Source organism: Spea bombifrons, chromosome 2 (assembly GCF_027358695.1).
Source record: "Spea bombifrons isolate aSpeBom1 chromosome 2, aSpeBom1.2.pri, whole genome shotgun sequence".
NCBI lineage: Eukaryota > Metazoa > Chordata > Amphibia > Anura > Pelobatidae > Spea > Spea bombifrons.
Window position 1 is genome coordinate 61,351,881 of NC_071088.1, and position 27,653 is coordinate 61,379,533.

Below are 27,653 nucleotides of genomic sequence, written 5' to 3' on the forward strand. Positions count from 1 at the left end.
GAGAAGATTTTATTTCCAAAAAAAGTTTCTTGTGATTTAAAGTAGAAATATCCTCCAATACAGGTCCAATTATAATCCCTAGATAATCAATGTAATATATATGATCATTATTTTGAATATATCTATGAATTACCGATACTTGAGACTCAGAAAGATAAAATGGGATCATCTGGGTCTTTAATAAATTGAGTTTATAATTAGAATAATTTCCAAATTTTTCTACTCCTTTTAAAAGAGCAGGGATAGATAATGCAGGTGTAGACAATGTTAATAAAACATCGTCTGCATATAAAGTAATGCTATATTCATATTTATCAATATTTATCCCCTGGATATCAGAGGAATTTCTGACATAAGCAGCAAAGGGTTCAATTGTTAGGGCATATAACAAGGGAGCTAACGGGCATCCCTGTCTTGTACCGTTATAAATATAAAACATGTCTGAATCTAAGAAGGGGCCTTTAATCTTAGCGGCAGGAGATGTATATAAAGCCATAGTTAGGTCATAGAAAGGACCTGTTAAACCAAATACTTGAAGTGTTTGAGCTAAGAACTTCCAGTTAACCCTATCAAACGCCTTTTGGGCGTCAAGAGCTACTATAACTGAAGGAATTTTATATCTATGTATGTGTTCCATGATATTAAAGATTTTACGCGTGTTATCCTCACCCGCCCTACCAGGAATAAATCCTGCTTGGTCTGGATGGATCAAGTCTCGAATTACTTGGGCCAATCTAAAGGCCAATATCTTAGAGTATATCTTTATATCTACATTAATAAGAGATATTGGCCTGTAATTAGTGACCATTGAGGGATCTTTTCCTGGTTTCGGGATTGGCGATATGCTCGCCTCAAGCATCTCCTTTGGAAAATTTCTTCCCATAATAATTGAGTTAAAAGATTTTGTTAAGACAGGGGAGATTACTGGATTCAAAGTTTGAAAAAATATGGCTGAAAAGCCATCCGGGCCCGGGGCTTTCCCTCTTTTTAAATCGAGGATTGCAGTAGCAGTCTCCTGAATTGTAAATGGTTGATTTAATTGAGCTAATTTTTCTGCTGAAAGTTTTGGGAGATGCAAGGTCTCTAAGAATTGTGCTATATCAGTAGTAGCAATCTTGGGGTCAGGTAAATTATACAAAGATTCATAGTATTGTTTAAAGGCATTACCTATCTGTGTTGGTGAAATACAGGTTATTCCATTATATATAATTTTTTTTATTCTCGTTAATTGATTATGTGCCTTCAATTTGTTAGTAAGATTTTTCCCTACTCTATTGTTTCCATAGTGCCAAATAACTTTCAATCTTTGCATTATAGTTTCAGTTTTAATTTCAAGTTTGGTAATTATTAAATTCTTTATAGTCTCTATTTGTTTTGAATAATCCCTGGATGGGTACTGTTTATTTGTTCTTTCAAGTTTTGCCAATTCAATATACAAATCAGCAAGTTCTTTACCTCTCTGTTTTTTTATCCAGGCACCTTTTTTTATTAGGAAACCCCTAAGAACACATTTTAAGGTGCACCATAGATTTAGATCTGAAGTTTCATTATTATCATTAAGCTCCAAAAAAGCTGTTACTTGTTTTATCAAATCCATTTTATCAAGTTCTGTTTTTAAAAGAGACTCGTTGAGTCTCCACCGGGCTCTTGTTCTATATTGAGGATTATCTTTAATAGAAATAAACACTGGAGCGTGGTCAGACCATGATATATTTCCAATTTGAGAAGTAGAAGAAATTCCCAAGGAATGGCCTGGCATTAAGAAATAGTCAATGCGTGAGTATGATTGGTGCACCTTTGAGAAGAATGAATAATCTCTTTCTTCCGGATGGTGCACCCTCCACACATCATATAGACCATGTTTAAACAGAGAGTCAGAAAATGCTTTGGCCCTGGTTTTCAAACGTGCGTCTGATTTACGTTTCTTCAGGGTGTTGGTATCTTTTTCAATATCAACTATGCAGTTCAGGTCGCCTGCTATGATTAATGAACCCTTAGAGATTTTTTCTATTGTTTCCATAGCTAGATTAAGAAATCTTGTCGTTCCCTCTGATGGAGCATATAGACTAACCAAAGTATAAGTAACGTCATTAATATTACAAATAAGTATAATCCTTCTTCCTTCCCTATCAGCTTCATGATGTATGTACTCAAATTTATTTTTAGTTGATATTAATATAGCTACTCCTCGTTTCTTTTTATCTGAAAGGGAAGATACATAAAGATGTCGGTATCTGCGATATTTCCAGGCAGATTTTTCTATTGTTTGGTTCCAGTGTGTCTCCTGTATAAATGCAATGTCTATCCCCTCTTTAATTAATGTATCATACAGATAAGATCTTTTATATGGGGAATTTAAACCCTGTGCATTAATTGTCATCAGTTTAAGGGACATGGAAAACTCGTTTTTCCGCCCTCCGCCTGCACTGCTTACTATCCCTCAAACTCCATCTAGGAAAGACTTGACAACCACATTCATAAACAAAAAAAGCAAACAAACCCAACACACTATAAAGGGGGAACATTATTTCCACCAGTAGTGTGAAGAAATTCCTTGAACCACCAAGGAATGAGAACGTGATTTAGGGCCGGCAACGTGGGGGGCACTGTCACCTTTTGTTAGCATAAAGGTAAAAGCCTACACACAATTAAAAATATCGCAGAGCAAAAAATAAATCAATAAATAAATAAATAAGTAAATAAGAAGTTATGGATTTTCCTTAACTTGGTCAGTATTCCACATAAACTATTATCCCTTTTATATTGATATATTAACAATTTATATCATTTCCAAGCAGGAAAAAAAAAAAAAAAAAAAAAAAAAATCAGTAGCCAAACCAAAATTATGATTGCATAAATAACCCATTTGTAACTTTTTCAGCTTCTAATGTTATATAAGATAATGAGTTATAATAGTGTGGTGTATTTCATGTCGTTAGTCATAGCATTATCATTCCTCAGTATGTCAAGTCATAATATAAGTGTCATTCCATATAAAGTGTCATATTGCAAGAAGAAAAAAAAAAAAAAAAAAAAAAAAAAAAAAAAATCTTGTGCGAAAAAAAACTATATATATTCTTGTTCCTCAGTGTAACAGTTCACAATATAAGTATCATTTCGTATATAAGTGTCATTTTTTCAGAAAAAACAAAGAATAAAAAAAAAAAAAAAAAAAAAAAAACCCTTTTATAAAAAGCAAACAATGCTTAGAGTAGTCATTAATCTTATATAAGTGCCATTTCGATTTTTTATAGTGTCATTTTGCAAGAAAAAAAAAAAAAAAAAAAAAAAAAGACCCCTTTTGTGAAAAGTAGTCAATTTCTAAATTAGTTATTAATTTTATATAAAGAAGGCTATGTATATTCTTATTCCTCAATGTGTCAATTCATAAATATCGTTTCATATATAAATATCATTTTTGTGAGAGAAAAAAAAAAAAAAAAAAAAAAAGACCCCTTTTGTGAGAGATAATCAATTTCTAAATTAATTATTAATTTTATACGAAGAAAGCTATATATATTCTTGTTCCTCAATATGTCAATTCATAAATATCGTTTCATATATAAATATCATTTTAGTGAGAAGGAGAAAAAAAAAAAAAAAAAAAAAAAGACCCCTTTTGTGAGAAATAATCAATTTCTAAATTAATTATTAATTTTATACGAAGAAAGCTATATATATTCTTGTTCCTCAATGTGTCAATTCATAAATATCGTTTCATATATAAATATCATTTTTGTGAGAAAAAAAAAAAAAAAAAAATTAAAATATAAAGTCTTATTTGTTTAAGTTCCATTTCATTAGATTTTCCTTTGCTTGCATGGGATCATTGCAAATATAAATCTTTCCTTGATAGTTGATTCGCAATCTTGTAGGAAATCCCCAGGAATACGTAATGTTGTTTTGTCTTAAGCAGGTGGTAGTATCAATATAATTTTTCCTGTGTGCTCTAGTTGCACGCGAAAGATCCGAATAAGTAATTAAAGATGCAAATTTTATATTTTTAGAAGGATTCCTTCTCATTTCTTTAACTAGATCCTCTTTGATTCTAGAGTTGGCAAAACAAACAATAACATCTCTAGGTGTGTTTGTTTGTATCAAATTCGAAGGCAGAGGCAGTCTGTGAGCTCTTTCAATTAGAATTGGGCTGTATTTCTGACAATCCAAATATGTTGAGAGTAACTCCATCAAATATGGTTCCAGCTCTTTTACGTCTTCAGAAATCCCTCGAATTTTAAGATTTTGTCTGCGTGATCTATCTTCCAAATCTGCCAATTTAAGATCTTGTTTTGTTAATTCTAAATTTAACATTTCATTTTGAGATTGAAGTTGTTTAATTTTCGTATGTAATGAAGTAATTTCTTTGGATTGAGCAGCTAGATCGACTTTTAAATGGATCAGTTCCTCTTTATATTCTTTGAGATTGTGATCAAGATCAGCTTTGATTTTAATATATAAAGAGTCTAGTGCCGTCATCAGATTAGATTTTGTAATATACTCTGGAGGGTTAATTATACTGATCTCACTTAGCCGATCTGGCGATGATTTAGATGATAAAATGGAAGTGTCCGTTTGACTTTTTGGAGAATAATAGGCACTAATTGGAGGGGGTTTCTTAGTTTTCACAGACATTTTAGATTTTTCTTCCTTCTCACCCCTGCCAACCTTATCACTTTTAGGTGGCATTTATCGTTGCTGGTTTTTATATATAAGGAAGAGATCTTTAAGCGCCTTTAAGCCTTTAGACAGAGATATGTTCAAAACGTAGTATAAATTACTTGGAGATCCATATAAGTTAATTGCAGGTCTATGCACATCAAACTTCAGAGTATAAGAAGATGTAGTATTAAAAAAAAAAAAAAAAAAAATAAATAAAATAAAATATATATATATATGTTCGTATGTATCCAAGGTGTAGTATTCTATAGACTCACGGTTGCGTCATAGTACTTTTGTTAGTGCTCTGCCAATCATAAGTTCCAGCGTCCAAATTTCTGCCTTCAACTCTGAGAGGGCATCCAGGACCTTTCAGCCATCCACAAGGCTGCTAAGAGGTGGAAAAAACGGTAGAAGAAACGCCACAAGGCCGCGGGACAACACCTCGAGGTGAAAGACACGCCGCAAGGCCCAATACCGCAGAACAACGCCAGTAGGGAACCGCTTGACCACCAGTCCGTCCGGCTATCCGCCACCGGCACTCGGCAGATGCGTCGACCGCGCTTCACGCGGCGTAAACAGAGCCAGCGGCAGGAGGTAGGGAAGGCAAAGCCCGGCGCCCGATGTTCCCGCGCCGCCCCCACCTCTACCGCCGTCGGCACGGCTCAAACGTCCGACGCGCTGACCGCTCTTCACGCGGCAAGGGGCAGGGAAGACAGAGCTTAGCGTCCGATGCTCCCGTGCTACCCCCACTTCCACCACCGGCCCGTCGGCACGCCTCAAACGTACGTAGTTACGTGACTACGTCATCACACACACTCGTCTCCAAGGCCCCCACAATTCTAATTGCTCCAGAACACCTAAGAAAGATCTGGTTTTCAGGCTGTCCATAAGTCCAGCATTTCCTCTCCCACTGAAATATGACCTACTGCTTCAAGGTCCCATATTCCTTCTGTATTGAAGGTCCCACACCTGACTGCATGGTTGAGAGGAGACTGTCCTCAAGCAATGGTCAACCTCCAGGAGGTATGTATATGTTGCAGTGCACCACTAGTACAAATTACAATTTGCTCCCTTGAGCATATTTCTTGACCTGAAGCCATTTATGTGTCAGGGACGTTTCCAGATTTAGACCAACCTTCATGGACATTTGGAGATGTTTAGAGACACCACTCTGCCACACTCAAGTTTGGAGGAAGACTACATACCTAAGTGGTCCTTTCAGGTTCTTAAAAAGGTGACAACCTTGTTAATGTAACCATTTTCTGTTGGATCATTTAGGCCAATCAGGAGACATACGTGTGTCGTCATAAGCATCTTTCAAGGCATCTTACACCTGATCCAACCAGGGCTATGTTTGCACCTAGCATGCAGATCAGGTTAAGGGTTCACCCAAGCAGATTTGCAAAGCAGCTGCTACATCTTTGATGGCTGTATTCTCTGTTCTCACAATGCAGCATTTGGACACAAAGTCTTACACTGTGCAGTCCTAAAATCCACTCACATCTTTTGTATATATCATGTCAGTTGTATGTAGGTTGCCTAAGGAACCTAGAAACTCCTATTTCTGTGTAAACCACCCTTTTTTTGCTGCAATATTCATGAAATATTTTTGAGGGATAGTGGGTGTCAAAGGTTTTCCTACCCAGCCTTGGAACGCAGACCTAATCTCTCCTGTCCGTCTAGGGAGGCACTTGCACCAAAAGAATGACCAGACTCAAAATATCTGTTATGGATTCTATTTTGAACCCAGAAACCCGCCAGATGTCTGGGGCATCAATTAATCGTTTTATTATTTGCATTGTCCAGTGTTTATGATGCCTGTAAAGAAGGGTCTTACCAAACCAAAAAAAAAAAAGACAGGAAACATTACGCGATTAACCATTGTTAATCATATTTAAAAAGTATGTGTACAGGATGTAATCCACCCTAAAAAAAAAACATTGATTTGTTTCCCTTTTTACAATGGAAAAAGATCTGAACCAAGTGGGTTTCTCGTAGAAAAAAAAATACACAGAACATAAAAACTAGGAATGATATAACGCATGACTCATTGGTCACAGAGCCCTCATAGATTTGCAGATGTTGCTTTCACGTTATTTATTTTTATGCTATGGCCAGCTCCGAGTATAAAAACAGAGGTATTATAGTGGTCAGTATATACAGAAAGGACAGAATGAGTAATGACTGTAAATCTATAGGATGTACAGGAGTAGTAAATATCATTAAATTGTGAATAGAAGTAGTGGCGAAATCAATTTGAAAGCTTGTACTGCGCTGCTATTAAGTTCCTTAATAAACTACGTCACCTTAACCAACTGGGCTATTCTTTAAGAGCTTAGCACAGGAGCTCTCTATACCTCTTGAAGCTGGAGAAAGTATGAAATACGAGGAGGAAAATGAACACAATTTGAGCACTCAAATGTTTATGAAACAAGACATTGCACAAAAAAAAAGTTTAAGGTTTTCTTTTTTAATCGGCAAGAAAAGTCAAGACGAAAGGCAAGAAACTTTTGCAGAATATTTTTTTCCCTTTTGTTGGATTATTAAACCACTGAGAATGTAAAATTGATGAAAGCATTTACGTTTCTGGTTAGCATTAAGCATTGTATACAATGCCTAGCCTGCAGACTGTTTTCAAGGACTATACACAATTGGCAATGCACCATTTGCTTGTAACATATCTATGCATCTGGAGCTCCATGCCTGACTTTATGGATTTCCCTTTCCAGCTCGAGCTGGTTTGGGAAATGCAGGGGACAGTGTTTGTTAAGACCCCCACATGTGTGGAGAGTGCTCCCATTGATTCAAATGGAGCAATTACCTGCCATTGATTTTCTGTTTTAAGCAGCAATCAGTGGCGAGAATAGTCAGACCATGGAGGAGGAGGGTAACAGCAGCAACAGCACCCTCTTGTGTAAGTGCTTATTTTTTGTTCCGTCAACTTATTTATAGTAAAGGTGGCATGGACATTAACCCCCTTAAGGAGCAGTGCAATGTCTTTCTTCTACCATTATTTCCTTCTTTCTCATGTAGTTAACCTACGTAAATTTGATTTGCCCCTCCCCCAACCCTAATTAATTTGTCTTTATGAATTCAAAGCACTGCCTTTTTTCATTTAACTGTATCCATGTATGTGATTGGCAGTACAAGAGATCACAAGCGCAGGTCACATGAGCAAGAGCAGTGACCTTGACCTGGGATAATTTTTAAAATGTATGATGTACCAGGTACGTCATTGTTCTTCTAGGAACATCATTTCATTAAGTACCTGGTACATCATTTGTCACAAAGGAGTTAAACTCTCCTTTTCATTGTTGGTAAGCAGTATATTTTAGGTAAAGGTGTTATTACAGCTTTTTAGTGACGATGTGTTTATCCACATCAATAGAAAACATTTGTGGTATACAAAGTACGGTTAGACATACATTGACAACACATGGAGTGGTTTCATAATTGACATTAACTCCCTCCAAGAAGCATCCATCACAATTCTTGTCGCGATTATTGCAAATTTATAATAAAAAATGAATTGAGATGTGGAATATGTATTAAAGTTATATTTTTTATTTTTAAGAGTGTCCGTGGGAATTTGTGATCTTATCTATACAGACAAACTAGCCAATTTAAATACTTCTACTTCAGCGCACAGGAGAGCCGGGGCACTGTTACCCATTTCCATCCACAAACCACAGCAGTTTTTGTAGTGCAACACCTTCAGTGCAAGTGTTTTGACCAGCATGTGACATTAGGCCTTCTTGGACAGAGTAACTGCAAAAGGTATGTCAACGTAAGCTTTCCTCACTAGAGACTAAGACGTTTAGGGTCAATCTTCTCAAGCTGCACCAGTGGCCTCAGCTGTTCTGCAAAGCTCCTGATTTCATCAGCTATTGTGTCCTGCCCTGCTGGTGCCACAGCACTGAGCTCAACCAGATATGAGAGAGACAACGGTTCAGCACCTTCAGCTGTTCCTGCCACCAGTACACGGAACACTTTGTATACGGCTACTTTCATGGCACCCTTCCGAAACAAGTGTCCCTTGGCAACAAACTCATGGTCCATGCGGAACCCCATCTCTTGCAGGAAATCAGGTAACACATCAGAAGTAGCAATATCCACGCAGTTTCGAACCAGGGCATGGCGGCTTCTGTCTCCAGCTTCAGGTTGTCCCAAATATCGTAGATGCCATGGAGTGCCTGGCCTGTCAAGGGAGCGACGTGCACGGAGTACAAAGGGACTCGCCTGCTGACCCTTAAGTAGGTACACACTCTCATGGTCGGAGAAGGTCTCTGGTTCCATGTTATCACACAATCCTCGTAAACGATGGAGAAGGCTTTCCAAACCCTGGTCAAGTATACTACCTATGAAAAAAAGATGACAAAGTTAACACTTCCTTTACCAGCACTCATGTGAACATCATATGTTTTAACAATTAGGGAAAGTACAACATAAGAGGCTCATAGCAGAGAATTTCACACATCTTTTCTTGCAGATTGAAGGACCTCAAAGTAAAGATGGAGAGAAATTCATTTTGTATCATGCGCACAGCACAGAACAGCTGGAATTCACAAATATAGGTTTCTAGGCATGGAGAGGCCAGACATCCATTTGTGGTACAGAGGACTAAGCTTTCTCTTTAACATAATAAAATCTACATATATGGAAACCAATAGTTGATCATTATTTCAGCCTTTTGTAAATATCTACCCTATACATAAAGGCACACAAGCTAAACAAAAACTGAGTTGATCACACAACACAAGTAACATTAACATAATAAACAGAAGATTAAGTGTGAAAGTTTTACATCATGTGCTGTGAGAAAGCGTACCGTATTTGCTCGATTATAAGACTACGTTTTTTCAGAGCAAATGCTCTGAAAAATACCCCTCCCCTCGTCTTATAATCAGACCACAAATAGATCCGACTATGAGACTAAGATCCAGATCCCCCGCAGCGCTGCAGGGGACCTGGATCCTCCTGTCTTATGCCCCCCACTTAACACTCCCCTCCCAAAACTTACTGGTGCTTCTGACTTCCTGGTGTGTAGTCAGGGCAGCAGGTAGACCTCTACGTGATTCGCGTAGGCAACTTCCACTGCAGCTGGAAGGAGGTGCCGTTCGCAACGGGGTTGTCTGCGACCATCGCACCGATGCGGGGAACTCTCCACTCTGACAGCCGGAGGGTGTATGGTCGATGGACGCTGACAACCCCCGCTGCTAACCGCACCTCCTTTCGGCTGCAGCGGAAGTTGCCTACACAAATCGCGTAGATGTCTACCTGCTGCCCTGACTACACACCCGGGAGCACCGGTAAGTTTGGGGGGGGGTGTTAAATGGGGGCATAAGGCATTTCTGTAGGCAGAGTGCTCTATGAAATGCCTTTTAACCCCCTTAATGCCACTCTGCCTCCAGAAATTCCTTTAACCCTCTATACACCACTCTGCCTCCTGAAATGCCTTATACCTCCCTATATGCCACTCTGCCCCATAATATGCCTTTTAACACCCTAAATGCCAGAGTGGCATATAGGGGTATAAGGCATTTCTGGGGCAGAGTGGCAAGCCTGGGGGCAGATGTGCATAACTGGGGAGCAGGTTGGAAAATAAAAGGAAATAAAAACAAAAAAATATATATTTTTCTCAATCAGCTTTTATTTTTAAAAAAAATAGTTTACATGAATTAACATTTACTAGTAAAACTTTTTTCCTATAGGGTCATCTTATAATCAAGCAAATATGGTAACTTTAGTAAAGTGTCACAGCTACATGTATAAATCGCTATCAGTCATGCAATGTCTGAACAGGTTGTGTGGTTTAGTATCAATAATAAAAATTAACATTAGCTAAGCAAATAAATTTTCATTTCCACAACATTTTTTTTTTATCTAAAGTGGTTATACACACCTTGCAGTAAATACTCCATCATGTTGATGGTGCCCCCTGACACTGGCATCGTGGTCACTGGTGGAGCCTCCATTGTCAAACAGACTCTATAAAAAGAAACAAAAACCGTTTATGTGGAAAGAACCAATTGTTCATTTACACAACATTCATCCCGCCCAGTCTAGTAACTAGACTATCTCTGTACGCCACTCCTCTCTATTACCCACCAATGCCTGTCACAATACAGTAAATCGCAGCGGTGTCGCCAAAGCGGTCTCAACACACACAAAGTAGAAACCAGCTTCACGCTCCAGAACCACAATTCCCATCATACCTTATTTTTGAAGTCGTAACCAACCACACTTCGCCGAACACGGCGGGAATCGCTACGCTGTCATTGGCTAGTTTCTTTACGCATCAAGGTGTATTGCGTTCCTGCACGAAAGCGCGCTCCTTTGGTAGGCGTTTCCCGCTATGTTGTGTAATGTGTACTACAATTCCCAGCATGCTCCAAAACGGATAATAAGTTCCAGGTCACCAGTTTAAAGCGATTATCGCGAACCGGTGGCCGGTCATTTTAAATTGCTTTGCAACGATTAAAAACTACGAGAAGTACCAGCGCATAGAATAATTGGCCTGTCACCACTAGATTGTAATATTGTATTGTAGATATTACTTAGGTTAGATACCACTGATATAAGAATAACATTTAATAAAATAGCTGGCAGTGGAGTTTATGACGATAAATGCTCTTCATGGTGCTTAAAGTAAAATACCAAGTAGTTTTTGATTTACAGATATTTCATTTTCCCAATCAAGAACCGATAAAGGATGCAACTGTCTGCTGCAGGGATAGGCTGCCAACATTTTATTCAGTTCCATAGTTTTGAAAAGCCCCTCATAGCCTTTGAGACAGGAGTACAAGAACATTTGCAGAAGAAAGAGAGGCACATTGGTTCCAGAGTAGGGGAGACTAGTATGCAATTTAAGTCAAGGAAAATGGGTTGGTATCCTTCTAAGTGCACAAAACAGGGATGATCAGATAAGCAGCTCAAATCCACATGAATCCAATGCGATTTCAAAGTTTCAATCTTAGTCTTCACAAAGTCGTTTAAAAATGTAGAGAAATCAACATCTCAAGTGTTTTGCCTGTGATTAGCCTCCTAAGGTGAGATGTGCAAGACATTGATCTCTCTACATCTTTAATGATTTTGTGATAACTACCGGTAATAACGATTGAAACTTTGAAGTCACATCCTTGTACAATTTTGGGCTCCGGCCTAGACTTGCTGGAAGCGGCCAGTACTACCTGCTGATGTCAGTGGGTGGTCACGCTGACGTTGCGTTGCTTCTCCAGTTCTCCGGGTCAACATCCGAATCCTCCGGGTCATGGGGTCCTGACACGCCCCACTCCACACCAATTTCCCACCGACTGCATCAGGAATGTCCACTAACATCAGCGTGAACACCCACTGACATCTGTGGGCAGTCCTGGCTGTGTCTCGCAAGGGTAGGCTCCGGGCAGCTGGAACCCACAAGTCTAGGTCACGAAGGAACGTGGGACGCAGCAAGTCCGAGGATCCATATATGTATCGGACGACTTTATCCTAGTCTTACATGTAACGTGCAGAGTTCTATTAAAGTTATATATTTTCATTACCTCAGACTCTCGTCCTGTGCCTGGAGTTTTATCCGTGCTTGCTATTGTGAAGAATCGTGGTTGTAAAAAGGAGTTCACCTTATAGATAGAAGACCCTCCCGTTTGTATTCATGCGCATATACACGGGCTTTGGATTAGCCCCATATACATTACATTTATTGATAAAGCACCGGCAGATTCCGCAGCGCTGTTACAGTCAGTAGAACAATTTCACATACAAAAATACATACAATAACAAACTGGTACAAAAGGAGAAGAGGGCCCTGCTCCTGCGATCTTACTATCTAGTCGGTGGTTGGGGGGGAAGCGAGACAATAAGAGGGGACTGATTGGATGGGGGCGTTTTGAGATGGTTCCGATGATGAGTTGTACCTGCTTTCTGCAGTAGTACCTGGTATTAGAGCCCTGCACGGGACTGCTTTTTTAATCCCACCCGTTCCTGACGATTTTTTGCCCAATCCCGCAATGTGGGTGGTCCTCTCCCGCCACATTTGTGGCCGATCCCACCCTCTCCCGCCACATTTGTGGCCAATCAAGCCCACCTCCTTACCTGAACTGCAGATTTCCCACACAGTCCCGCAAGGCTGCCCTCGAGTTGCTCCCTCACAGCGTCTCTTCTCTTGCTCCGCCCAGGAACAAGGCAGAGTCATGGGAAGCGACATCACATCACATGACTCCGTTTTGTTCCTGGGCGGAGCAAGAGAGGAGACACTGCAAGGGAGCAGCGCGAATGCAGCCTTGCGGGACTGCGCGGGATTACCGGGACCTGCAGGTACAGTGCCTGACCGCCCGCAACCCCAGCAAGACCGCCCCCACCCGCAAGTTTTTTGACCCGCCTCCCAATGCAGTCCTCTACCTGATATGTCGTTTACCTCCCATTTGAAACTCCAGTGTAACTCTTAAGTAGCCACTTATGAGGAGGCCAGTGGTGAGGAGGCCACAGCAGCTACATTTCCAAGCAAGCTTGTTCCCAAGTGAGGCCTAGGAATTTATAGGGCTGCCTCACAAGTGGTCAGATAAGGTGATTGCATAAAGGAGGCAGAGGTTTCACACCTTGGCTAACACATGGAATTAAGATAGACTAGAGGGCAACACATTTACCCTTTGATAGCAGCAGGGTACGGAGACAGGCAGGATACAGACATACCGCAGTGAAAACAGGGGTAACAGCAGGAGATGAGGGGTTCTACACTGCCCAGCTTTAGAAAATTTCAAAGATAACTTCTTGACTTTAAGAAGATGGTTATTCTAGGAGGCATCATTGACCATTGGCCTTACATGACGAAATGCAACCATAGGAACACCCGCCATCTTCTCTATCCCACCTAGGGTTCCGTGGGCTAAATGAAGGGCCTACATCCTTCCTGAAATGGAGGAATAGAAGAAGAAAAAACAGAAAACAGCGGAAGACTTCCTGCTGTCTGCATGACTACTTTACCACAACCATCTAAAATATCAGAGTCCAGGCACAGGGAGAGTTTTTTTTTTTTTTGCCCTTACCATAGTCACAGTCTAATATCCTCCAGGACCTAGAAACCCAAAGGATACTAGAATGCAGTTTTTAATTACTTATTGACTTCAGCAACCTCATGGCAGGGGATTAAGAGGCTATATGCAAAGAAGTGGCTTCACTTAAAGCAGATTAGGTAGGAATAGAGATCCTTCACAAATGCAGAGACAGCCATACATCCAATAATGAAAATGATTGAGGAACATTTTGCATGCCTCTTTTCTGTTTAAGGAAAACTTCCCCTCCATGCTAGCAGTTTTACATGGTGATCCAAACTCTTCGGCCACTCATATCTCATGCCTAGGTCACATTAATGCTTTTAAGAAGAATGTACTGAAATTTGTATATATTTTTCAAACAAGCCCCATTAATACGCCAAATCCTTATTCCAAGAATAATTTTATTTGCCTGTCTGGAAAGACTTGTAGGAGGCAGTATATGGTGCTTTCCATCAGATTACCTGGTCCTCCTAGATATGTATTATAAGGCCATGCTCTTCCTCTGGACAGTGGAATACTCTATAGGTCCACTAGGAATGCCTTCAGTGGGACAGGAGCAGTCATAATCCACCTTTCTTCTTAGCAATAATTTGTAGTTTTAAACTGCATGGTCATGCATTTAGTACCTGCTCACCTACTTATCTGGGCTAATCTGAAAGTGAGGCAAGCTAAGCGGGTTGGGATACCTATTCTTCCCTTTCCCCAGTCACTACTGCCTCCAATGTGAAATCATTAAGGGGAGCATTATTTTCTTTTCTAGGAGGGGGTTACCCCCCCAATTCCCATTTTGTCTTGATTATTCTCATCAGTTACCCATCCTGCATCAGCTAGCACTCTCACCCTAGACAGGTTCTCCTATGATTTGTTGTCTTACCATACAGTCTCTGCAAAGTAGATATATCTTGTTAGGGCTGGCTTTTTATTTTTATTTAAGAAACGGTTTTTGAAATATTTCTCTTTTTTGCGCAAGTAGGAAATGTTTAAGATTTGCACCTTAACACATGGTTGGTAATATCAATTCTGGGTGTAATGTATTACACAAGTCTAAGCTCCATAGTTCAACATCTGAGATGAAGCAAACCGCAGCAGTATAGGTCAAGTCTGCTGCCACCAACTCTTTAATCGTCCAGTTTGCCTTGAATTTGAGGGTCCAGGTTCTCCCTTAAGACTCGTGTTTCCCTTTCTCCCTATCATTTCCCCTCAAATTCTTCTTCTCCATCCCCTTACAATTTTTCTTTGTTCTGGTCAACAGGGTTATGGGTCTACTTCATTACATTATGCGTTTATCAATATGTTTCGTATTATCCATGGTTTATGATTGCATCATCTACCTGTTCCTTTGCTCTTGATTCCACCCAGTTCATTTGTTTTGTACACACTCAAAAACCATTTAAAACAAAAAAAATGTAATATACATTAACCAACAACTTTATTAAACACATTTAAACAAACAAAACAATGTACTTTAACTAAACAGCAAAAAACAAAAAAGAAATAACGAAATAAGTTAGGGGGGGCTTTATTGACCCCCTTTCTCAACTGACCCTGAAGACATACGTTCACTAGTGTCAGAAACCTGAGATTTTTTTTTCACAGTATAAAATTTTTGCATATTTTAAAAAAGGTGCCATTAAATCAGAGGTAGAATAAGGTGTTCTCACCCTATGTTTAACACTGAACTCTGCAGACCATAAAAAGGAAGCATAGGTCTATAAATCACCATGTCCCACACCGGAAAGTTACCTTCACTGGAAGAATTAGTATTACACACGTGTGGAATAAACATTTAAGGCACACATTAGGCCTGTATGCAGAGATCAGTTTGACCTTTCACTGAAAGGAAAACCAGACCACATAATGTGAGGATGATACGGATGTGCAGAAATGTATATAACCATAAAATGTAGGGTTCATAAAGTGGTCTACAATTGCTCTGTGCTACATAAGGCACAGGAAACAGTGTATACAGGTGAATTTGTTTTTACATAAAAGTGTTCTCCATCTAGGCAACATGAGTTAAAGGGGATCTCTATTTGCTGATGAGAAAAAGGAAAAAAATAAACAAATCAGTGCAAATATACTTCTGGAACAGCAGCTTCTGAAACAATGGCCTCTGCCTCAAGGTATCCAGTAGATTTAAGCAAGATCCATGAATAGCTTATCAAGATCACGTCATATAACGTGTGACTGCCCTTAGACCATAAAGTAGAGCCGCCTGCAGACGGGCTTCCAAAAGGAGAAAGTTCAGATGGACCTGAAAGCGCAAGAAGAAATCAACATATGAAATAATAATTGTGCACAAGTTCCAGATATCTCATGCATGTATAAAGCACTTTACATTACAATGAAGATTATCCCTAACATTTTAGGTGCCCAGCTCAACTACACTAATCTTTACAGACTTTTTATGAATGTTTAACCCCTTAAGGACCGGGCTCATTTTTCGTTTTCTACCCTGTGGGACCGAGGCTGTTTTGACACTTTTGTGGTGCTTGTGTTCAGGTGTAATTTTCTCCTCACCCATTTAGTGTACCCACATAAGTTATATATTGTTTTTTTCAGGACAAGATGGGCTTTCTTCAGATACCATTATTTTGATCGTATCATCTTATTTACTATAAAAAAAATAAAAAAAACATGGTGAAAAATTGAAAAAAAAGACATTTTATGACTTTTATTTGAAAAATCTTTTACTCGCCTAAAAAAGCAAGTAAAAAAACTAGCTAAATAGATTCTACTACTTGTCCTGAGTTTAGAGATACCCAATGTTTTTATGTTTTTTTGCTGTTTTTTGTACGTTATAGGGCAATAAGTACAAGCAGCGTTTTATGATTTCCAAATCTTTTTTAACAAATCTGGTCAGTCTGCCTACATCTCCTCTTTGGAACATCTTTGAAGCCGGTTTACTCAATTTAACCCATTCAAACCATATATTTTTGAAAACTAGACACCCCAGGGTATTCCAAATGCTGTTATTTTAACACTTTCCATGCACCAATTATACAACTACACTTTGTCAAACTTTGTAATAGTAATTTTTTTTATTTTTTTTTTCCACACAAATTGTACTTTAGTTATAGATATACAGGTTCTGGTATATGTCACTATCAAACAACACCCCAATGTGTGTTCAGGAACATCTCCTGAGTACAGCGATACCCCACATGCATGGGTTTGTCAGATTGTTTGGCTGGTAAAAGGCTACTTTTGGGGCATGCGTAATTCAGGTGGTCATTTGGTCATTCTGCCTCCATCTCCTCTTTGGAATATCTTTGAAGCCGGTTAACTCAATTTAACCCCCTCAAACCATATATTTTTGAAAACTAGACACCCCAGGGTATTCCGAATGCTGTTATTTTAACCCTTTCCATGCACCAATTATAGAACTACACTTTGTCAAACTTTGTAATAGTAATTTTTTTTCACACAAATTGTACTTTAGTTATAGATATACAGGTTCTGGTATATGTCACTGTAAAACAACCCCCCAATATGTGTTCAGGAACATCTCCTGAGTGCAGTGATACCCGACATGCATGGGTTTGTCGGGTTGTTTCAGATTTAAAATGCCACATTTGGGAAGTGCGCTTTTTTTCTCCATTTTGGTCAGTCTGTACCTATGCCCTATCTGTGAGCTAGGCCACTCCAATTTACCCCATCAGCCATTTTTTATATATATTAGACACCCCTTGGGTATTTGAAGTGCTTTTATTTTAACTCTTTGAGATTTTTGAGAAATTTTAGCACTTGCTCAAAATAATAAACTTTATTTTTTTATTTTTTTTATTTTTTTAATACTTTTTTTATATTTTTTTTTACACATTTTGCTGGTACTGGATGGTTCATCTAGTGACATCACTGCATAATTATTTTTAAATGTTAGCACATTTTTTTTTTTTTTTCCATTTTTTTTTGAATATTTTTCTAATCACATAGTGATTAGAAAGCTGGGCTCCATTGACTTGCATGGTTGAATGCAGTACCTGTATTCAACCAGCAAGTGGAGCCAGTTCTCTAGAGGGTCTGGAGACCATCTAGCAAACTTTTTCTTGTTTGTTTTTTTTTACAGAGCGGCGGCCATCTTACTTGATGGCGAAGATCACCGGCAGCTGCGGCTGTGACCGCTCTCCGGAGCGGTCACAGCCCACCTAAAGGTAAGTGTTTGGTGTCGCTGGATGCCTCCTGATCGAGGCATTCCAGCGACACCATTTAAGTTTAGGAGGCGATCGTTGATCGCCTCCTAAACGCTTTTAAAACGGGCGTCCGCCGCCATACAATGTATGGCGGCTGTTGACGCCCCGGGGAGGGGCCAGACATGGCCCCCGATGCCGATCTTGGCCTTGCTGAATGCCTCGACATCGAGGCATTGCAGCAAGGCCGTTTAAGCGAAGAAAGTGATCCTTGATCACTTTCTAAGCTTATTTAACTTTTTGACGGTTCAGGACCGTCAAAGGTCATTTAGTGACCTTCTTGTCATGACGGTCCTGAACCGGCAAAGGTCGCGAAGGGGTTAAAGAACATTTCTTCAATGCATGGAACATAATAAAACAAAAAATAAAAAAAAAAAAAGGTCACCTTCTCTGAATGCTTGAATTGCCTCCAGAAGTCATTGTATAGCTGGCGTGATAGTCTCTCTGGGTGACAAGTTACAGTCTTCATGTAAACTTTCAAGCTTCGCTCCAACAGCTGATTTACTTCACCATAATCATAATCATCATACCTGTAGGGAAATCGTAAGAACAAAATAACTTTAGAGTGGAAAACCCCTAAAGGAATTTCCTTTTCAGTAGAGTTTAGTATGTGAAAATGATAAGCCTTCAGTGAATGTTAAAGGGACATTATAATAATCCAAATTACATTGATCATGAAATTTGTAAATGTCAAAATTTATAAAAGCCAGTTTTGCTGTTGTAAAAAGAAACCGGCATCAAATCAAAGTTTATAACTTTATGGCAGAGGTCCTTTAAATTGTTGCTTACCGAATACCATAGATACACTGGATATAGTTCCAGATGGCACGACGCAGTTTGAAAGTGTCAACACTATGATGAGTGGCAATGGTGTGGTAAGTCAGGTTGTATGCAACTTGAAACTTCTCATCCAACAGTTGCCCCACTTCTGGGTATAACCTGTGAAGCAGTGAGTAACCGTGGTCCTCCCAAGTGAAATCCTAAATGCAGAAAAGGCTGATTATGCAAACTGAATGAAATTTATACCTTTAGATTAAAATGTCATTTGACTCAGGCCCTGACTTACATGAGCGCGGAAGGTGGGTGGAGCCTGCTCACCTCGGCGGGTGAAATCTATGTATCCGAATTCCGGGTGTTCCAGAAACTTGAGGATACCGGGAGAGTGAACACATGGCATGATATGACCTGTTACAAATAAAGGGGGTGAAATGATCAAGACAAAATCCAAACCGTATAATATTTGCCTGGGTTTGTCCAGCTTTAAAAATGTGAAGACTATTAGTTTAGCATTTCTGAGCACAGTATCATTGCTGAGGCCAAGCGAGGTGCAGTAAGACTAGGACTGGCAATCACTGCCTACTCGGTGAACTGATTAAGACTATCCAAAAAGACTTAGATGGCTCAGATCCCCTTACATTTACTATACCTACTCATAGAAATACCCCGATTTCTTTGGGAACTATGAGAGGTTAACAGCTCTGATAGCAGAGAAGTCCCTTTTAAATTTACATGGCGCCGGCAGAATCCTGCCATATGGATTTGCCCAGCTAATTTTCAAGCAGAGGTGTATAGCCAAGCTTACGGCCAGTCAATTCCAGTGGTGGCTCGAACACTGAAGGCAGGCCTATTCAATGGCAGTGATTGCCTGCTTCAGCTAATTAGTGGCAAGCATTATCAGGCCATGGATGAGGGCCACTTCATACCGCCCTTAAAAAAAGAACCACAAGCCTGAAGTTCCAGGTACATACCACTGCTGGTTACCATCACACTCTCTTGTTTCTCTCGTTCAAATCTGGTCTCCATTTCCTCTTCAGTTGTCTCTTCTCCTTCCTCATTCAGTTTCTTAATCTGAGCCAGGACACGTTCTGCTTCCTGTGTAAGGCTGCTTCCCTGTGTTTGAAACACCTAATTTAGTCCTGTAATATTGTCTATTGGTCACTTGATGAATCCCAATACAGGGCAAGATTACAGATGGGCACAGATATCTGCTCTCAAGCATTTGGTTTGGGAAGCTGACTACAGAGACTTTCATAGTAAAGTATGCATCAACAAGATTTGAGTGTTAAATACTGAGTGCCTGAACAGCTGTAAAAAAGGGCTCACCAGGAATAAAGCTTAAATTTAGGCTTTCAAATTTACCCTTTTCGGATTGTCTCATCCTTAAAATCGTCCTCAATATTATTATTTATTGTTTTATATAGCGCCATCAAATTCCGCAGCGCTGTACAATGGGTAGACAGGACATAAGTAGTATGTAACATAACATAATATGACTTACAGAGACAACAGGTGAGGAGGGCCCTGCTCAAACGAGCTTACAATCTAGAGGGAGTAATATGAAATTAATATGAAGCTGAAGCGGTTACACTTATTGGGGGGAAAAAAACATAGTAACAAACTGTTTCTAATAAGAATTGGCAAAAAAAAAATCATGATGAGAACTTTAGCCGTGCTCTATTGGTTTCTGGATCAAGTTATCCATTTTCATAAAAAGCAGTTACACCTGTATATATATTTTATGTGCAAGTTTGCACGGTTACTTAAAAACGGCACTGTTAAGTTTATTAACCCCTTAACGACCAATGACGTGCCTGGCACGTCATTTTATTAAACAAGCTTAGAAAGTGATCCACCAAAAATCTTGACATGGAAAGAGATAAAGTAACAGCATTTCAAATACGGAAGGGGTGTCAAAAAAAAAAAAAAAAAAAAAAAATGAATGGTTTGATGGGGTAAATTGGAGTGGCCGGGCTCAAAAATAAGGCATAGGCACAGACTATCCAAATGGGGGGGGGACACACTTCCCCAATGTGGCCTTTTAGCCCCCACACACCAGACAAACCCATGCATGGGGGTTATCACTGTACTCAGGAGATGTTCCTGAACACACATTGGGGTGTTTGGGTATAAATGTATAGCTCCAGGTATACATCACTATCAAAGTACAATTTGTGTAAAAAATACAAAAAAAAATTACTAGCACAAACTTTGGCAAAGGCTGGTGGTAGAATTTTCATGCATGGAAAGTGTTAAAATACCAGCATTTGAAATACCTTGAGGTGTCTAGTTTTTATAAAAATATATGGTTTCATGGGGTAAGCTACATTGGCCAGCTTCAAAGATACCCGAAATAGCACATGGGGCAGAATGACCAGATTTGGGATTTTTTTTTTTTGAAATAGCAAAATGCTACTTCTCAAACTGCCCAATAACTTGCAGAAAAAAAGCAAAAGTGAGAAACATTTGTAAAATTTTTCATCATTTTTTTTTTTTAATAGGAAATCAGATAATATGATCAAAACAATGGTATCTGAAGAAAGCCCTTCTTGTCCTGAAAAAAACATAACTCGTGTGGGCACGCTAAATGAGTGAGGAGAAAATTACATCTAAACACGAGCACCGCTAAAGTGTTGAAACGGCCTTGGTGCCAAAGGGTACCAAAAGTAAAAAACACTGTAATAACACCAGGCTACAGTTCTGCGACTGGTTAAAACAAATGTAACTTTAAGATGAATGTTTTGTCTACAAATAACGACAAAGCATTGGAAAACAAATAACAGTGTTAACGCCAAATATCAACAGATTTAACATCAGTTACAAAAAAAAACAAACTTGTCACGTTTTAATATGTGGATGTACATCTGAAACTTAGGAACAAGTCCCAGGGTTTTTAAGATGATCTTCAACATTTGCACTCACCTCATTGATGGATGTGTCAGGAGATGGCGGTCGTGGGATGCTTGTTGGGCTTTCTGGAGTGCGGATCCCACACCCAAATATAAAAGAGGAAAGTGCATGAAAGTGAGTGAGTAGTACAAGTGCATGGATCAATTCAGCGAGAGACCAGGAGTGCCCTCCACGAGAGCGCAGCAGCAACTGGAGAGGGGAAAAAAAACAAAAAAAAGTGTGAAGAATGGCATCGCCCCAATAGCTTCACATTATTCCCAATGTTTATGTTCAGCATTGACTGCCCTTTACATAGGGAATAAAAAGTAAAAAGGGATGTGTCAGAAGCAAGGGTGTTCACGGGGGAAATTTTCCAGACTTAAATTTTGCCCATCGATAAGGGGACAAAACACATTTTTAATACATTCTCCATCCTACTGAGCAGGGATGGCTCTGGGCAGCCTACACACGACGATCAACTACTTTGGCATCACATATGCCTAGAGTTCCTAGAGTCACCCTACCCCTCAGTTAATGTTATCCAGTGACATGAAGCCCTTTTGTGCGTTAATAAAGATGTATTTTATTATTGCCTTATTTCCTAACCGTTTACACATGGCACACTAAGGTCTGGGAGATAATCTAATCAAGACAACGTGTATGCCTTATTTTAGTAGCGTCTGTATCCTTTTGTATTGTTAATCCCTTTGCTGCCCCTGTTGCCTCTGGGAGGCAGATTAAGGGGGCGGTTTGTATCCCAGTATCTTCTTTTATGTTAGTGTGTGTTTTGCTGGATATATCCAGCCGTCTTTGTCTAAAATAAATCAGTTCTCTTCTTGTTGTACCTAAAGACTAGTCTTGCCTGGCTATTTGGGTACTGGATAGCGATATCCCTTTACTTTGCTTGGGGATATTGCCGATGGATTGCGGGGAATTATTGTCCTGAAGGGAGAAGACGCTCTTGGCGGAGAAGGACAACCTGAGGTCCCTGGTCGGTCTGTCACAGGAGGGGGGGGGACATATTAACCCCATATATATGCAGCACTCTATCCTATCTAAGCCACACAACCAGGGCTGGGCTACTACTTTGTCCTCCCCTTGAAAAATTTCTGTGGACGAATTTATGTGGAGAATCCCAAAAACAAAGTATTAGTAATTTTCTTCCCTCCCTACAGCCCCATCTCACTCAGTTACTTACAGCAATATGGTCTTTGGTTATCAGCCAGGGTCTGTGCGCAAGGAATTTGTTCAAATCATTCAGGACACGCAGTTTCACCGGTGCATACTGAAGACCCTCCAACCAACGGGGATCCCCACCAACCTGCAAGAAGCAGGAAGAATGGAGGGACACAAGATATGCGCAGTGATGTCGCGCAGCAGCCTAAAGCAAAAAGAAAAAAAAAAGTGTTTAAGCATTGTGTAATAACAGACTGGACAGAGTGACCTAAGCAGTACAAGATAGGGCAGATATTGAGGATGCCATGGGGAAAATATATATATATATATATATATATATATATATATATAGGTGGAACTGCACCTTTATAAACAAAACATGCACTAGCGCGTCAAGCAAAGCAATCTTAGCATTATATTTTTTACTCTGAAGGCTTAATCACATAACACACTTATAAGCAGCCTTTTTAGTTTCTGTGGTGACAATCAGCATATATCACCTGACAATTAAGCATTCCCACAAAAATAGGAATTTTACACGATTAAAGATAAAGTATGCCTTTAGTTATAATTCTTTTTTATATTTTTAGTATTAAAATACACAGAAGCACCCAGGTGGGCAAAGGTGGAAAGAGAAAACGAATGGGATCAGTCTGAAAAGACAGACGCAGTGGCATAGAAAATCAATATACACATTTAAGGACACCAGCACCAACCATTATTGCCACATAGTGTCTCTCAGGGAGGGAAAGGGCACCGTCCATGTGCAGAAGCTGATGCTGTGTCTTCCAGAAGATGCGCAAGTACTCTGGGTGTAAACCCATCACAGCAGCAATATTGTCGCCCACTACAGGCCCTGCCAACTAAAACAAAAACCAGTTAAAAACAATACACTATGAGTTTTCTGACCCCCCCCCCCACACACTGTATAGAAAAAAAAAAAACAATACCTGTGAACCGGGTATGTAAGCACTTGGACCTCGGGTATTCCGCTGCCTTATCGAATCTCCTTGATCCTGTTTAAACGCAAAAACATCTCTTAATCCAGGAAAAGGGAGGGACCATTATTGGATGTCACGAACAGTGCGTTCGCTGCTTGTTCTGAAGCTATGACTCCACTCACGTGTACCTGCGCAATCTCAAAGACGTTACATCATTCATCTACCTACACATACATGCGCAGAATGACAAACACCCAGCAAATGGAATGCAGGAGGAACAAAGATGGGGCAATACTTTTTACAAAGACAGGAAGCCAGCAAAAATAAGTATAAAAAGGTGACATGCATCAGCATACAGTGCAAAAACACAGCTAGATTTACATATGCCCTGCATCTACATTTTTTGCCATTCCTGTGCCTTACATACAGGAGCCACCAAACCAATTTGACATCACATGTATAGTCACGTACAGGAAACAGATGCCTGAAGAGTGACACAGAGGGCACACAGTACCGCATACATACAAAGCTGGACAGCGACATACAAAGTTGCCCATTTAAATTAATCCAGATACAAAGCCCCTTTTCCCTTATCTTCAATTGTTCAACACCTTTTATCAATGTTTAACCTATAGCATCCCACACACAGATGCAGTAGAATCTCTTCTATAGATTTGGACCTTCACCTCCGCATCCCAGTTCCTTTACTTACAGAATATGCTCAGCTGAAGCATCGTCTGATTATCATCTCTCCCCAGCTCCCCATTGGCTCATTTAAGCATACAAAGAGGTCTAGAACCCTCTCTCTTATATAGGAAGAAAGTGGCTCCACTAATGTCAACGGGAAAGGTCCCACTAATGTCAGCTTTCCTGACATTAATAAGCATTCTTCTTTGGTGGGACTGTTGAAGACTAAGAGGCCAAGGCTGCTAGAAGCGATCAGCAGTGTGCAGTTTAATAGGGATTGTAATTGTTTTTAGGGGAGGAATAAACAATCAGATCCAGAGAACAGGACATTAACAGTCATAATACATATACAGAGTATTTCCTATATCAAACAGACACTATAATTTGTAAACTCCATTGACAAGAAATAGTAATTAGAATTGAGGTGCAGAATGTGGGAAAGTGACAACATTTCCTTAGTGACTAGCCTTTAAAAGGGACACCACAACTAATTTATTTCACTAGGTTTTCTTTAGCTTTAAAAGGTGCAAAATAGTCATTAAAATAAGAATCCAAGAACTCCAGTGCCATTTCCATTACTGATTACTTGCATGTCATCTACGTCGTGCTGCCAAGAGGATTCAAGTGAATCAAAAAAACCGTTGTATACAATAGAAATCCAGTAAAATAGAAAAACCAGCTACATTACCGACTGAATATGAATAGATATAAAAACCCAGCTTGGCTCTATGGAAAAGTTCTACAGAAACCAAAGATACATCATGATTAGGAAGAATTCGGGTACAAAGAAAAGCTATAAAGGTGAAAAATAACCATATACACCTCAACACAGAAGGTCCAGAATAAGGGGAGTGTGATAAAACAGACATTCTGTGGATAAGTGAGATGGTCTGGAAAGGAGGAGGGTGTAGACAGTGATGGGAGGGCACAATGGACCAGTATGGATCAAAACAAAGTAGGCTGCTGATGTAACCTTTACACAGAGTTACAAGGGATGAGCATTGAGGTAGGGCTGTGCAACGAGCTCTGAGATTAGAGATGAGAAGTATGCAAAGGGCACAGTAGGCTAGATAGGCGACAAAGAGCCCTGAGAGGTAAACACAGCATTACAGCTATACATTAACTGGGAGAGGGGAAGATCTACCCCATAGGCAGGCATGACTTTCTAACACAAACACCACCAGAAGACTTAACTTTAGACAGTCAGCATTGAATAAGGGGGGGGTCTAACCGGGTACAGGTAAAGAGACTGATGAAAGTGAAATGAAAACCCCTGCTAGGTAACATTCCCGTAACAATCTACGGTAATCTGCCTACATAGTATTCAGCGATCAAGGCAAGAGGTATGCCTCCAGTCAATGAGCTTGGCATCCCTAACCTATATGATATTAGAGATCTAAAAAAGTTTCTTGATAAGGCAGCCAGTTACATCATTTACCGTAGTCACTGGCATGGAGACTATGACAGCTGTACAATCAGCCAACAAAGCGTTACGATATTTAAATATAAAGAGCAATAATAAACGCTTGACAGCAGCTATACAAACACCCACACATTTATGTTATGTATATAGCAGAGCCATATGTTATTCTTAAAGTCAGATCAAAGATCTATCGATAGCAACACATATTTGCAAGGAGGTGAGACATTCAAAGCCAAGGAGCCAGGGAGAGAACGGTCAGGGATCAGGGAGAACACAGTTAAAGTTCAAGGGGCGGGTCTACAGGGTTTAAAAGGCCTGGGAACTTATAGAGCTGTGCAGTGAACAGCACCACAGAGCGATATATAAACACCACAAACTGCACGATCAAACCCCTAAAGATATACATACGCTGCAGAGCCTAGTCGGCATATAAGCCGACATGTCGTCTTACATCGAAGCCCCTACCGCGTAGTGTTTAGCCCCGATGCCATTCATTTCTCTACACACCTTCATTATACCGTGGGCAGAACAAGCCTGCAAGCTCGGATAACAATCCTCCCTGACAGCGGAGCAGGTACCGTGAGTGTCTCCCACCCTGATGGGGGGAATGGGGTAAATAGCCTCCAGGTCGGCGACGGAAACGGCAGACGCCGGATTCTTCAAACGAAAGTGTGCATAAAGTTAGTGCAAAAAACAAAAACGAGCAGAAAGTCAGTGATCAGCGGAAACTTGTCCAGACATTACACCCCCTCCCAGTCTCCTCCACCACCACCCGCGGTGCTCAACGCAATACGTGAGTACGGGACGATTTTCCAGAGGACTACTTTATAGACTCGCAGAGTATGATGTAATTCGTGCATTTCTACCAACCACCGCAGAGGGTCTGAAGAGCCACGCCCACAGTGTTCGCGAACGCTCATGGGGGTTGTAGTCCTTTTTCGCTTCTGCTTACTGCAATTCAAAAAATAAGGGAGGGGTGGCGGGGGGCATACTACGTATGCGTTGATTTGAGTATATTTGATTTTCTTTATATTATTAATTAAGGAATGCAACGTATGAACAGACACTATTAAACAACACTATATTGGCCAGCCATAATGTTAGGGATTTTCTCCTGATGCTTCGTGTTTCATCTTTTACTCCATTTAATCTTTTTTCCCCCCCACAGGACCCTCTTTACCTAATGTATCAGTCTGTCAATTCTAGTTTTGTCATACATTTGGAATGTGTATACTGTAAGAAGCGCTGCGTAAATTGTTGGCGCTTCATATATTAGCATTGTGACTATGTCAAGCTCATGACATCATATGTATTTTAAGGAGCACTTTTGGGGCTACTTTGTTTATTCTCTCACACTAAATGCATTTGTCCAAAATGTAAATATTTTAAAAATTGAAAAAAGTATGTTTATAAACATTTCACGGTCACACAACCTTTTTAATACATCTGCAAGTCCCCTTCGGTAATAGTTTCAGAAGTCCCTCCTTTTTAACCTAAAGTAATATAAAGACGATGTCATTCTATGCATTCTCTGCATTGTAGTGCGCATAGTCTGACAATGTGAAAGACTCGTTCTTAATTAAATTAATACCATCTACTCTGCTTTCCCATTTCCTTTTATATTTGCATTTTAGAAGAACCTTTTTGTATGGGATGCATTTTGTCTGCTAAAGCAGCGTCTAGTTCTCCTCTAATGTTTAGATAACCTTGATCCCTTTTAGTAATAGGTATGGCAGTCCGTTCCCCCAGTCTATCAACAGGTAAGGGGCTGGGTAGGTTAAAGGTGTGATTCCCCTCACCCTTTCCAAGCGGATAGTGGGGGTCTGAGCTCAATCTTATTTGCAGTGCCGAGTGTGTTTAC

At 39.9% G+C, this 27,653-nt stretch overlaps 2 protein-coding genes across 2 annotated transcripts; both read right to left on the minus strand.

Moving 5' to 3' along the window:
- Positions 1–8,201: 8,201 nt before the first annotated feature.
- MED18 (mediator complex subunit 18) lies at positions 8,202–10,868 on the minus strand. Its single transcript, XM_053454470.1, has 3 exons — positions 10,768–10,868; positions 10,562–10,647; positions 8,202–9,017 (listed from the first exon to the last, which is right to left on the minus strand). Exons 2-3 carry the CDS (start codon positions 10,632–10,634, stop codon positions 8,461–8,463), a joined length of 630 nt encoding a protein of 209 aa, XP_053310445.1. The 5' UTR covers positions 10,635–10,647; positions 10,768–10,868; the 3' UTR covers positions 8,202–8,460.
- A 4,191-nt stretch (positions 10,869–15,059) lies between these two features.
- Positions 15,060–26,572, minus strand: SESN2 (sestrin 2). The gene is made up of 10 exons (XM_053454468.1): positions 26,300–26,572; positions 23,692–23,757; positions 23,458–23,604; positions 22,764–22,946; positions 21,599–21,775; positions 19,648–19,789; positions 18,966–19,084; positions 18,689–18,879; positions 18,285–18,429; positions 15,060–15,963 (listed from the first exon to the last, which is right to left on the minus strand). The coding sequence occupies exons 1-10, from the start codon at positions 26,303–26,305 to the stop codon at positions 15,877–15,879; spliced, it is 1,263 nt and encodes a 420-aa protein (XP_053310443.1). The 5' UTR covers positions 26,306–26,572; the 3' UTR covers positions 15,060–15,876.
- Between the last annotated feature and the right edge of the window lie 1,081 nt (positions 26,573–27,653).

Bases quoted from the DNA above. Each gene is read 5' to 3' on its own strand.
- MED18 (XM_053454470.1), bottom strand. From the start codon at position 10,634: ATGGAGGCTCCACCAGTGACCACGATGCCAGTGTCAGGGGGCACCATC. The intron at 9,018-10,561 runs GTGTGTATAACC...TTTTTTTCATAG, and splicing joins GATGGAGTATTTACTGCAAG to GTAGTATACTTGACCAGGGT.
- SESN2 (XM_053454468.1), bottom strand. The intron at 23,605-23,691 runs GTATTGTTTTTT...TTTTTGTTTTAG, and splicing joins CTTACATACCCGGTTCACAG to TTGGCAGGGCCTGTAGTGGG. The intron at 18,430-18,688 runs GTAAGCAACAAT...ATTTCCCTACAG, and splicing joins CAGTGTATCTATGGTATTCG to GTATGATGATTATGATTATG.